General features: G+C 38.5%; 1 protein-coding gene and 1 long non-coding RNA gene across 4 annotated transcripts in view; one reads left to right on the forward strand and one right to left on the reverse strand.

The window, feature by feature from the left end:
* Nucleotides 1-2,394: 2,394 nt before the first annotated feature.
* Nucleotides 2,395-2,817, reverse strand: LOC146462111 (uncharacterized). The gene is made up of 2 exons (XR_014857217.1): nt 2,685-2,817; nt 2,395-2,653 (listed from the first exon to the last, which is right to left on the reverse strand). It is a non-coding gene; the product is annotated as an uncharacterized LOC146462111 (long non-coding RNA).
* Nucleotides 2,818-4,397: 1,580 nt separating this feature from the next.
* Nucleotides 4,398-12,661, forward strand: part of LOC146462112 (myosin-IIIb-like) — a 28,583-nt gene continuing 20,319 nt past the window's right edge. For 2 of the 3 annotated variants that reach the window (XR_014857210.1, XM_085085975.1), the window contains exons 1-6: nt 4,398-5,237; nt 7,936-8,061; nt 9,251-9,396; nt 9,678-9,829; nt 10,495-10,591; nt 11,453-11,530. Coding sequence is in view for 2 of the 3 variants with exons in the window: in XM_085085975.1 (XP_084942101.1) it covers nt 4,799-5,237; nt 7,936-8,061; nt 9,251-9,396; nt 9,678-9,829; nt 10,495-10,591; nt 11,453-11,530 (1,038 nt within the window). In the remaining variant the exon portion in view is untranslated. The remainder of the gene's footprint in view (nt 5,238-7,935; nt 8,062-9,250; nt 9,397-9,677; nt 9,830-10,494; nt 10,592-11,452; nt 11,531-12,661) is intronic. The other variant, XM_085085976.1, reaches the window with a different exon arrangement.

The following is a 12,661-nucleotide window of genomic DNA, read 5'->3' on the forward strand; positions in this document are numbered from 1 at the left end:
TTGGCCTTGCCTACTTTTTGCCCTGTAACAAGGCACGAGAACTTCGTGTTGAAAATTCTTGCTGATAAAGTGCTGTTTAATATTCTAATCTTGACACTACACTTTCGAAGTGGGGCGTGACCGGTTGCGTAAAGGCTCGAATATCGATTTCTGGTCGAAAAAAGCTTTTTCAGTTTTTTTTTTTTACAAAACAACTGTATAACACGTAACTAGCAAACGAGACCAAATGTGTCTCGTAAAAACCATACTTTAATTTGTTTTTGCACATTTTCCCACGTTTGCACTAATACCGTCAGACCCCTTACCACGATGAGCTTCTGGAAATTAACTTGACTTTCTTCATTTTCCTTTGCCATTTTGACAGTTTCTAGAGCATATACATAGATCGTAATGGCGGTCGAGTCTAACCAATGGAATGGCATTACCTAACTTACCGCCTTGTAAGGCATTGATATGCGTAACAAACTTGTCACCATTTTTTTTCTCTGAAAAATAAGTTTACTCTCAGGCCTCGTTCCACTCGCAACTGACGAGAGACCACAGAAACAGCAAAAATAGTGTCGTGTACTGAAGGGTCTGAAAATAAAAGCATACGGATGGAATATTCTTCCAAGCTAGAAAATCAATGTTCCCCTGTTCCCTAAAAAGACCCAACAGTTCCCTTTTTTCCCTAAAAGTTACTTCAAGATATCCCTTAGTTTCCTGAAAGTAAATGGCCAGTTCCCTTGTTCCCAAAACTCCTGGAAGGCCCTCTGTGATAGATCAACTCAAAAGTCGCAACAGAAGGTTTTGTGGTAGGGTGCCTTCTTTAGCTTATCTCAAATACAGTTGTGACACCAAAAATGCGACCTCCTGTCACCGTTACCTATACTTTCTACATGAGGAGTACAGGCGCTCATTACGCTATGATTCATTCTCAAGCGAGTGGGAGACATTTTGGAATGGAGTGCAGATAAAAATTAAATTGTGTATGTGTTAGAAATGAAGATAATATTTACGTCTTGATGTGTGAATATGGTACATCTTGCCCCGGCTGTGTTTGTGTGCATCCTAGTGGAGTCTACTCACCTTGTGGCAAAAGACATCTTTCCTATCTCGTGAAATACACACCTGAATCAAACTCTTGGGAATATATATCATCATGTGACATGGGTTTGAGGTTTGAAATTTGTGCTTGGCCAAAAACAATTTTATTTATTTTCTTGGTGGTTCAAAAAAAGAGGGTGACCAATACAGTCATCAATACACAGCCCTAACTGATGCTGACAGGTATGACCTTGGTACAAACACATGGAACAGAATAGCTGACCTTCAGGAGCTCAAAAGGCATGCTTGCGGCAATGAGGCACTATATCTTGTGAAGTGTACCATGAAACAACAAATGAATGGCAGTTTATAGCAAGGCCAAAGATGGTAAACAACTTGACGTGTTTGTGTGTTGATGACAAGTTCTATTTAGTAAAACGTTTTATTTCCAGCAAAGGAAACCCAAATCAACAGGACAGTATTATTGAATACTATGACCCTGGTAAGAATGAATGGCATGAGCCTGAACACTCCAGTACCTTTGAAATGGAACAACGATGTACTGAGTGTAGACTACAACAAAATTACTTTTGCTTGTTTAATGAGAGTGTTTAAAGGATCAAAATTCCTTCAGCAAGTCTCAATCCCAAAAGACCATTCAGAAGCTGGCAAGAAATGTGTGATCATGTGAACTGACATTAGAGGAATTAGTTCTGTTAGCTGTCAATCCAGCCAAATTTAGAATAAAATTGTGTTCACTAGCTTGTTTTATTCCTAGACATTGCACAATCAACTGAGACAACTTCTAAAGTACAATCAAAATTGTGAAGGTTTAAACTCTGTGGGAGGAGCTCAGCAACCACGTGTATGGCATTTGACTTGTTTGAAGAATTCTTCATCTAAAAAAAAGAAAAAAAAACCCTTCCTGCAGCCACAAAATAATCTGGATCAAAATTAATGCCCTCATTTTGGGTGATTATTTTCATCGTCATCTAAAAGTATATATGCTGTACAGGGGCGGGGGAGAACACTCCATAGCGCCTGGCACTTTTTTTGTATCTGAATCATCCAACAAAAGTTGACGTCACATCCGGTCCGAAAATGAGCTTGGCGGGAAAATCAAGATTCACCGCGACAGTTTCGTTCGTTCGGTAAGTAAAATGGCAATATTTTTTTAATCCTCTTCATTTTTTTTCCTTTGGTTTCGTCATGTTGAAGACAAATATGTTTTCTGTTCCCACACTTCGTTAGTTAAATGAATACGCTAAATAAGTATTCAAAACCTGTTGTTTTGGAGGCGTCTTCTTTCTGAAAAATGTCTGCGTTTCTCTCCCCTGAAGGGTTACGCAAATAAGTTAAAAGAATGAGTTCAAGGTGAGTTTCCTTTTATTTAAATAACCTATCCTGAAAAGTAAGCATTCTACTACAAGTAAGGCACAAAAAGTATGTTCGAGATGTGGGAGAACCCCATTATCACTCGACGTTTTTGTCGCCAACTGTTCAACAAATCGAGTTTATTTAGTATACCTTTGAGTCTTGCATAACTTTTATAGCTTGCGCCCGAGACGTAAATACTAATATTTATAGTATTTCTTCGCTCATTGCCACTGACAAATATACATTTAACCTCTTTTATTTTTTTAAATATATAAAAAAACCTCTTTTAAGCTCAATAGAGTTAGGTGCCTCCTTTTTTTTTCGGTTAACGAAATGGATTTTTTTTCCTAAAAAACCAACAACTGTAGGTTCGAAGAACAGCCGCTGCAGCCTAAACGCAGGCATGGAAAAGCCTTGGAAATGGCAAGGATATCAGACGTGTGTAGAGAGGACAAGAAGGTAATTCTTGTTGGTGATTCAATCACAAAAATTTTGGAAAGGTATGGTTCAACTTATTCCACCTACTTTCTTGCTTCTACAGTGGTGAATGCCGGTATTCCTGGAGACACCGTGGAAGCAATTCTTTACAGAGCCCTCAACATGCCTTTCCCTTCATCTGTTACTGACATCTCCCTTCTCTGTGGAACTGAAAACCTTTCTTCTACAGCAGCAGCAACCATTTCTGCAACTGTCATGGAAATTTTATTTATTCTTCACCAAAAATGCCCAACTGCTTCTATTCACCTCTTTCCAATTTTGCCCCGATTCGATAATTATCAGTCTCAAGTGCGCGTAGGTAACTCACTTATTAATTTTCAGGTCAAAGAAGCCTTTTCAGACAGTGTTTTCCTCCATGATTTGCCGTCGTCCCTGTACAACAGGAATGTGTACAGGGATGACAATATACACCTAACTAACAATGGCAATGATATCCTTGTCAGATGGATCCACTTCTGCATGAAAACTTCACCTGTTCCTCAACCTAAGCCTGACCTTCCCCCAGCTGCCACCGACTTTTCAAGTGCTAATGCTGATTGGCCTCCCTTACCCTCATCCACCCCAAAACCGAGTCTGTTTCTTCATTCCAGTTCAAAATCTAACCCTCCCAGTTCTAACCCCAACCGTCCCAGTTCAAAACTTATCCCCATCCGTCCCAGTTCTAACCCCACCCATCCCAGTTCAAAATCTAGCCCCACCCATCCAAGTTCTAACCCCACCCATTCCAGATCAAAACTTAACCCCACCCGTCCCAGTTCTAACCCCACCCATCCCAGTTCAAAATCTAACCCCACCCATCCCAGTTCTAACCCCAACCGTCCCAGTTCAAAACTTAACCCCATCCGTCCCAGTTCTAACCCCACCCATCCCAGTTCAAAATCTAACCCCACCCGTCCCTGTTCAAAATCTAACCCCATCCGTCCCATTTCTAACCCCACCCATCCCAGTTCAAAATCTAACCCCATCCCTACCCAACCCAGTTCAAAACCTAGCCCCACCCATCCCAGTCCCAAACCTTGTCCTACCCTGCACCCCAGTTTGAACCCCAGCACTATTCTACTTAATCCAAAACCTCACCATAATCAACCATCTCCAACGCCTAGCCCTCAACAGCCAAGCCATGCTTCACCTAGTCCAAAATCTGCCCATACTCAACCCAGTCCAAAACCAAACCTGATTGATGCAACGCCTAAACCCTGCTCAACTAAATCCAGTCCGAAACCCACCCCCACTCAACCTAGATCAAAACATCACTCAAAAAGACCCCCAACAAAACCCATATCAAAAGACAGCCCTACTGAACCTAGTTCAATTCCTGATGGAATCCAACCTAGTACAGAACCTGGGCCCACAAATCCCAGTGCAACGCCAAGCTCTTCGCAACCTGATGCCAGTCTAGCCGGTCCTTCTCGGTTACACTTTTCCATGTCAAAATTGTTTTGCATATATTTGCAGATATGCTTTCCTTTTTATGTTCTGATTGTTTTAGCAGAATTTTAGCCCCTGGTCTGAGCAAGCAAAAATTCTTATTGGCTCCTTATCATCTGCGATAAGTGACCGACTTTCCCGATAGAGAGATATCGCCTAGTTGCAGTTTTTCCCTTTTAGTTTTTCTTTTCTCTTATTCACTTTTCCTTGCAGTTTTCCGATTTTCTTTTTCTTTTTTCCTGGGATGGGAGCCTGGGGAAGTGATGAAAGAAGTTGTCGGTTTCATTGCTCCCGGGAAACAAATCCTGCGTTCTGATTGGTCAGCGACAACCGCGTTCGTGTAGTGAACTAATCTTTCAAACTGTGAAATGTGTGTGTGGTTTTGTTGGAGGAAATGTCGGCTTTATTTGCCCGTTTTTTCTCGTTTCTGGATTGATCTGGTGCACTAAAGGTTCTCATTGCACACAGCATGGCTACTAAGCATACCAACTCTCTGGAATTGAGCGATTTTGAGCACCTTCGCAAAGAGAACGCCGTTCTTCGCGACGAGTTAACACACTTGCGTGAAGAAATTTCCGGCGAAAGACGCACTCACGAGCAAATGTTGAAAAGTTTTCAAGCTTGTCACAACGAAGATACGAGGAAAGTAAGAGAGGAGAAGAAACTCACATCGAAGTTGGCAGAGGAGAACGGGGAGCTACGCTTGGAGTTGAAAGAGCTCAGGAAGCGCGCTTCGGTTGGTTTATCAACTCGAGATCGCGAGAAATTGAAACCAGACCAGGCTGATCTTGGCGCTCGTTTGCTAAATGAGCTTACTGGTTTGGGACAAAGGCTTGGTACGTTACACAGCGATTTATTATCAAGTCCTGTTGCGAGAAGCTTCAACGGAAAGCATTCTGCAAGTCACGGTGAGATCGGAATTTCTAATCTCAGTGAGTAATAATCTAGTTTAGATATGCTCGCGCGCACTGGTATTATCCATGTTTATTGATGCTGTAGAATCAGGTTATCCGTAACAGTTAAGGAGCAGATTATAGTAGATGAGACCAGTGTTGTAGCAGTGGATGGAAAAAATATTTGTGTACATTTAACTGATTCGAAAGGAATTATTTTAATCCGAGAAAATATTCAATTAATAGCGGAAGGTTTGATTTAGTAATTTCGTCCGAATGATTCGAATAGAATGTTGACATTCCATATTCTTTCGGAAAACAATCGATTAACAATGCTAAGCTGCCCTGAAAGATCTCTAAAGTTGAGTTTTTGCTTTGTTTAGAACATGAGGGTTTCTCTTAACAAAAATTAAAATAAATTTGGTGCAAAAATCGTTTTACATCTTCCTCCTCAAAGGCTGGTTTGTTGATCGTAGAGATGTCCGTGTGTAAATGGCTATTTTCTGAAGTTGCATGTATATTATGCTATTACGTACATAATTCAAGTGTTTTTGTCTGTATGGGCCTTTGTGGTGATTGGAGCTGTCTGTTTCGTGTTTAGTTTTGCTTCTGATTAACTCTCTTAAGTGTTCCATTAAGAGAAATTTAATTATCCCAGATGTGATAAATTCAAATTAAACTAGGTTTGGAATGCGATGTTTTTCTGTAATTGTTTGTTTTCCTTGGGCAGGCAACATTATTTTTCTGGGAACATGATACAATCAATAATTTAGTTCACAGACTGTAAAATGATTTGTGGTTAGTGCAGTGGGTGATAATTGCCTTGTGATCACAAACTGTGAAAAGTCAAATGGCCCCAACTCATGGTAGCTTTTAATAATTAATTGTCATAATCCAAAAGAGTTATTTTTGTAGAAAGCCTGATCTGCATCAGAAAACTAGCTAACACCAGGAAGCTAAGGGTAAACATAGAATTTTGAGTGCAGTTTGGGAGAAATTGAATTTTTGTCACATATTTTATCATTGCAAGTCCCTGTTGTACCATAGAAAATTACACAAGGAAAGTACTTGTCTATCAAAATGGATCACTCTCTCATGGCAGAAACTTCAAGTACAACAGACAGCTTTTATTGTTAACAGTCCAATTGGTGCCAGAAAGATCTAAGTTCACAATGTATAAACTACACCTTAATGGACATCCCATCACATGGGCTCCTTATTATCAACCCTCTCGCAGTGTACTGGCAGCTGCTGAGTGGTGATTTTGGTGCTTAGTTACCGCTGCTTTCGACTTACTAAGGGCCTGACTACTCGGCGAATTTCAACCCGGGCTAAAAGTTTGGCTTGGTTGGGAAGTTGAGATTATGCAGTTCCAGATAAATCCAACCCCCCCCCCCCCCCCTTCATCCATGGAACGTCATCGTTATCATCCTAGGAGAAGGGGAGTCTTAGAAGCCAAAGTTTTAGAAGCAAAGTATGAAGCTAAACTTGAATTTCCTGGGGGAGGGGGGATGCAAAACAAAAAACCTTTCGTGGGGAGAGTGTGGATATTTTCTGGAACTGCACATTTATGATGAATTTCTGCCTTGGCACAATTGAAATTTTTGTTGGGTAAAATCAAATCAAGATAAATTGTTTATTGAATTCACATTGATTTTGCACGGCAGCCCAAATTCACTTTTTTGCCCGGGGTTAGATTTGACAGTATTTACTTGAGATTTTTCAGCCCGTTTGACCGGTGCTGAAAGTTCCAGCCCTGTTTGAGCTGGAACTTTCACACTGGGCTGAGTTCCGATCCAGCCTGGAACTTTCTTCATTTAATATTATTACAAATTCTTTTCTAAGAGGATTTGTTAACAATTAAAGCCAGAGTGAATTTCAGCCTCGCTGAAATTTGCCATGTAATCATTTAGCCCCAATAAAACAGTTTGAGATGGCTGACTAATTGAAAAATTCTCATAAGCATTCTGAAGCATTCATAAATGTTTGAAACTATTTGCTTTAAGTTACTGCAGCTGATCTTCAGTTGTCTTCCTTTCTTATTTTTAGTTTTGGTGACCTTCTGATGCTGCCAGGAGCTTATTATCATAAAGCCAAGCCTCATACAGTGTATTTGTGCAGTGGCATTTTCACAAGCTTTTAAGATAACAAGTTTTTCACAAGTTTTTTTTTATGATAAGCTTTTCTTAAGAAAACTGCTATAGCTGTTCTTTGCAAAACCAAATACAGAGATTACTGTTTGAAATAGTTTTAGAATACTCTTTTAAAGGAAATTCCTGTCCTTCGCCAACCATGTTTAGTACACTTGTATGTCCCACATGGAAGAGTGACCAGTTTTGAAAATATTTTGCCAAGCTATTTATGTGCGATTTTCTTTGATTGGTTATTCAAAACCAATCGTGGGAAAGATTGATCAATCCAATAATCACCAAACCTGTGAAAGTGCCATTTCACTGACAAAACTTATAGAAGTTGAATGTCCCAAGTATCACAAATATTGAGCGGGAGGGAGTTCCAGTAGCACAAATTAAAAGTTAATATGGTTGTGATCTGGGCTATAGCATGACTTTTGTTTTTAACTGGTCTCCTGCACTCAGCCTGGAATGGGTGCATTTTTTTTTCTGTTTTGGATCACTCAAGATTTTCATATCTGGAAAAGAACTAAGAATGATCAAATTTCTGTAAACTGAAAATAACACTGCTCATTTTGTAGAGGATGCAGCGGCAGTCAAAGAGCACTTTAAGAAACTCAGTGCTGAACTGGTGAGTTTGAGATCCCTGCTGACAGCAAAATCAGGCATTGGACTGAATGGAATTCTACTTACGGATCACAGAGAAGGTAAAAACTTATCAAGAATCCATTGCATTCTTGGTAGCCTCAATAAGTATTATATATACCTTTTACCAACCAAGTTTAAGGTCCGTACTGAAAGTGATGGACCCAGTTTTTTCCCATTGATTTAAGGCCCAGGCACGAAGCACATGGGCCGTAAATCAATGGGAAAAACAAGGATCCGTAACTTACAGTATGAACCGAGAAAACAAGTTCAGTAAGATATTTATTTTATCTCTGAGGTTAATTGGGTGCGCACTAAAGGAAAACTTTCAAATTGACCAATCACACTGCATGTACTAACTGAGAGATGTAATAAACAGGAAGAAAGAAATAGATCAAATACAACATAACATGGTTTAGAATCCTGCTGGCAGGAGGTGGACCAGCTAGCTATAAGTGCGGGAGAGGGGTTGAATTCTGGACCACAGAGAACTCTAGGTGAACCTGGGACCTCTGAATTACAAGTCTGATGCCCTAACCACCTGGCCACGCTGCTTCAAACATAGAACACAAAAAGACCACCAACCTTTCCTAATAACAACAGTGTACATGTACATTAAGCACCCCAGTATCTAGACTATGAGGGGAGAATGGTAACTGCGCCAGGGATCCAAATCTTCAGCGCAAGTACCTCTTCTCTGCTGATATGTTTGTAGCTTTAAGTTTCTGCCTCTGTTCTCTGTCTTCTCGACATTACAGAAACGTTGTTTTTCTTGTCTAGATAGTGCAAAGGAAGGGGAGAGGGCTTGGGGACTGAACATCCTTTTTCCTGAATCCTTTGGTACTGTGTTCACTCCCCTTAATTAGTTTTAAAACCTACTAGTGCAAAGGAAGGGGAGAGGGCTTGGGGACTGAACATCCTTTTTCCTGAATCCTTTGCTACTGTGTTCACTCCCCTTAATTAGTTTTAAAAACTAGCTTTTTAATTTTTATTCATAATTATTGTAATGTGTAAATAAATTTATGTCTGTTCTTTGTAGCAAAAAGTTTTGTAATTAGAAAGTGCTTAATGGGTTAAATGGAATTAGCACTATGATTAGTATCATAAATTATTATTATTATATATTTATTATTATTATTATTATTATTATTATTATTATTAACTGTTAGAAGATGTGTGGTTGTATTAATTAGGTAACTACTAATTTTCTATTCTGTTATTGAAGTGTACTTGAAATGTTTCTTTTCCCAGTCAAGACCAGAGGTATGCCATCAAATTCCGTGGATGGAAACATAACCAGTCTTCCACCAGATGACTTAGTTCATGTTACTGGACCTATCACAGAGGATGCCGTCATCAGAGTGCTACAGCAAAGGAGTGCAGCAGGAGAGAATTATGTTAGTACAATAACAATAGGTGTTTCATCTGCTTATTAATCAATACAAAATAGTATTTTAAAAGTTATTTTGCATCCAAGTTCATTTTGACGCGCAATCAACATTTTTTTTTTTTGACCAAGAAATCACCAAGGTCTTCTCAACAAACTCCTAAAACTCCTTAAGGCATAGAGCTTGTGCATAGGGTTGAAAGGAGTGTGTAAAACCTAACAACTGATTAGAAGAGAGACATTCAATGATGATTTACATGTAATTTAAGACTTTAATACTTTTACTTTCAGACCAGCTTGGGTCCTGTGTTGATTGCTCTGAATTCATTTGACCAAATTCAGTCAAAGACAGGTCTCATGCCCAATCAACAGCTGCAAACAATCATACAAACTGTTACAAGGAAGTTGGCCTCCTCTGGTGCTCCACAGGTTATTGTATTGAGGTATGCAAGTCATGCTTTTTGTTGTCTGTATTTCTTTGTGTGGTGCAAGTGCAACAGTGTAGTGGTTAGTGTTGAAAGTTGGTGGATTGAGGCTCTGTCGGTGTGTTATTCCCTTAGACAAGAAACTTTGCTCCATTATTATTAATTGTCTCTCTTCACCCAGGTGCATAAATGGGTACATGTGACATACTGCTTGGGGGTAACCCTGCGATAGATTAGCATCCCATTCAGGGGGGAGTAGCAACCAATCCTAGCTGCTTCATGGTACTAAAACAAGGTCATATAGGCCACCTTGTCTCTTGTGTGACCTTAATTGTTAATAAGTTCCTTTCAAGACTGTTTTGGGTGGAAGCTCTGATGTAAATCTTCATTTCTCACATTAAATATGAAATATTAAATGTTAAATATTAAATATTAAATAATTAATATTAAATATTAAATTTTAAATTTTGAATTTTAAATTTTAAATTTTAAATATTAAATATTAAATATTAAATTTTAAATATTAAATGAGGAGTTCAATAAACAAGGAGATTCTTCAGATAACTGTAACTTGGCAGAGAGCTGTGGAAAGGTTTCATGTGCAGGTAAAACTTCAATTATAATAGGATATACTACTAACGATTATTGTCAGTAGTAAATCTTTCTTTGTTTGAAATTTTCAGTGGCAGTGGAGGAAGTGGAAAAACATTCACAGCCCAGGCCCTTGTACAACATCTGCTAGAACAGACAGGGGGAGGTCTGGATTCTGATATCTGCAAGGTTTGTTTACACATCATTCTATTTTTAGCCATTATGGAAACAGACTTGGTGTTTTCCTCAGTGAAAACCTTACCAATTTAACATTCTGGATCAAGGATTAGCAAACAAAAACTGTTGTATTTGCAAACACTGGGCAAGTGTTTAGGGGTTTCTTTCATTGTGGTGTATCTGACTTCCTGGTACAATTCTTCACTAGAGCCTTTAGTTTTGTTTAAGGTCTTTTAAAATCCTACAGGATGTTACACGGCAATCATCGTATAGGATCTTGTAAAATGTTACCAGGCTTCTTGAAGGATCCTATTGGATCAGAAAGGCATGATCCAACAGTAACTGTGGAGAAACTAGGAGGAAGTTGGGAGGGGCTTCAAGGTTTTTTGTTTGGAGATTACAGTGGAAGATCCTTGGAGATCTTTGAGTATTAGAAGTGCAGAGGCTTAAGGATCCCACTCAAGGTCCTATAGGATTGTTATGGCGATCTTCAAAGAACCTTGAGAATGTTTCAAAAGTTTCACCATGGATTCCCCCCCCCCCCCCCCACCTCCTATGATAGCAGAAATATCCTGATCTTGTTCTTTTTGGATCTTACAGTACATGTGTCTTTTTCAGTAAGTCAGTATTTGCTCAGTCTATATTAAGCTCATTTTATGGTTGAATTTTCTGTGCCATTGTCTGATCATAGGTAAATTGTGGTGGATGAATCATAGATGGCAAATCATGCTTGAAAATTTTTGGGCTGCACTCTGCTGTTAGTTCAAATACCTGTAAAACTGAATAAAATAATTTTTAAACAGCTGTTTATTTATTCATCTGCCAATCATCAATGCTAGCATCTATTTATTATTTTCATTATTTTTTTTACAGCATTTTCTAGCCTCTATCACTGTGCTCCAGTCTCTTGGGAATGCTAAGACAGCTACAAACTCAAACTCCTCCAGAATTGTAAGATTTACTTACCTCACTTGCAAAGCTGTTAATAACTTAGTTTTCATAGACAGTGAAGCTCTACCTGTAACTAGACAATTTACGAGATCTACTAGGACATCGAGAAGTAGAACTATTACTTATATTCCTAACCGAAGTAGAACTCTTACTTATCAACGTTCATTTTTCATACGCGCGTGCCGCACATGGAAATTGTTTTTCCCGCTGAGCTACGCACAAGTCACATCTCTTTAGCTTTATTCAAAACTTTATTACTTCAATATTATAAAAAGGCTTTGAACTTGTACGACGCTGATGACATTAGAACTTGGAGAACAATCTGTCCTAGGTGTAACACAGTGAGGTCTCTCCTATGCCCGCCAACGTGCTGCTTCTAGCAATTTGGTCTCCCGCCTTGTCTCCTCTCAAGTTTTATGCTTACATATTAGTAGTTTTAGTTGTTAAGCATGTTTTTTTTGTATAAATAATTAACTAGGGATGCGCTGTAATTGGCTACGCTGTAGTAGTCTCCCTGCCTAATTATTATATCTTTGGTATTTTTTTTGTTTCTATTGTTTGTTTCCATTCTGTTTGTATTTTAGTTAGGCGAAGCTAAATAAAAAAATAAATAAATTATAGCTGTACTTAATCCTACTCTTGTGGAGGTTCGTGATTGGTATATGACAAATCTTTTGACTTTCATGCAACTCAGGTTGCTCAATAATTGTGAGCCCTGCCTGTCCAGCTAACAAGGCCCTCTTTGTTCATATTAATAAGATTAACATTCATTATTAATAAAATGAAATTATGTAAATATTCAACAATGACTTATTGTTGTCAGCTGACAACTGTGTGAATCATTTGCATAATTCCTTGATGGTATCTTTTAAATCAATAATTGAAAAAAAAAATGTATTGCATAGAATGCATTTAGTTTTACTTAAAACTGGAATTCAATCATTACTTCCTTGTGTAAACAGTGATAAATGTTGCCTGCTAGTTAAGATGCACAAAATGTTAAAAATTCATTAATGAATAAAATAATCAATACATTGTATATTGTTGTACTACATTTTATATAAATAATATTGTTAAGTGAATATCTGAACTCATGGATTGTTCAAAATTTGGAGAGTTGTCTACTAGATA

Source organism: Pavona decussata, unplaced genomic scaffold (genome assembly GCF_977016875.1).
Source record: "Pavona decussata unplaced genomic scaffold, jaPavDecu1.1 SCAFFOLD_191, whole genome shotgun sequence".
Classification (NCBI taxonomy): Eukaryota; Metazoa; Cnidaria; class Anthozoa; order Scleractinia; family Agariciidae; genus Pavona; species Pavona decussata.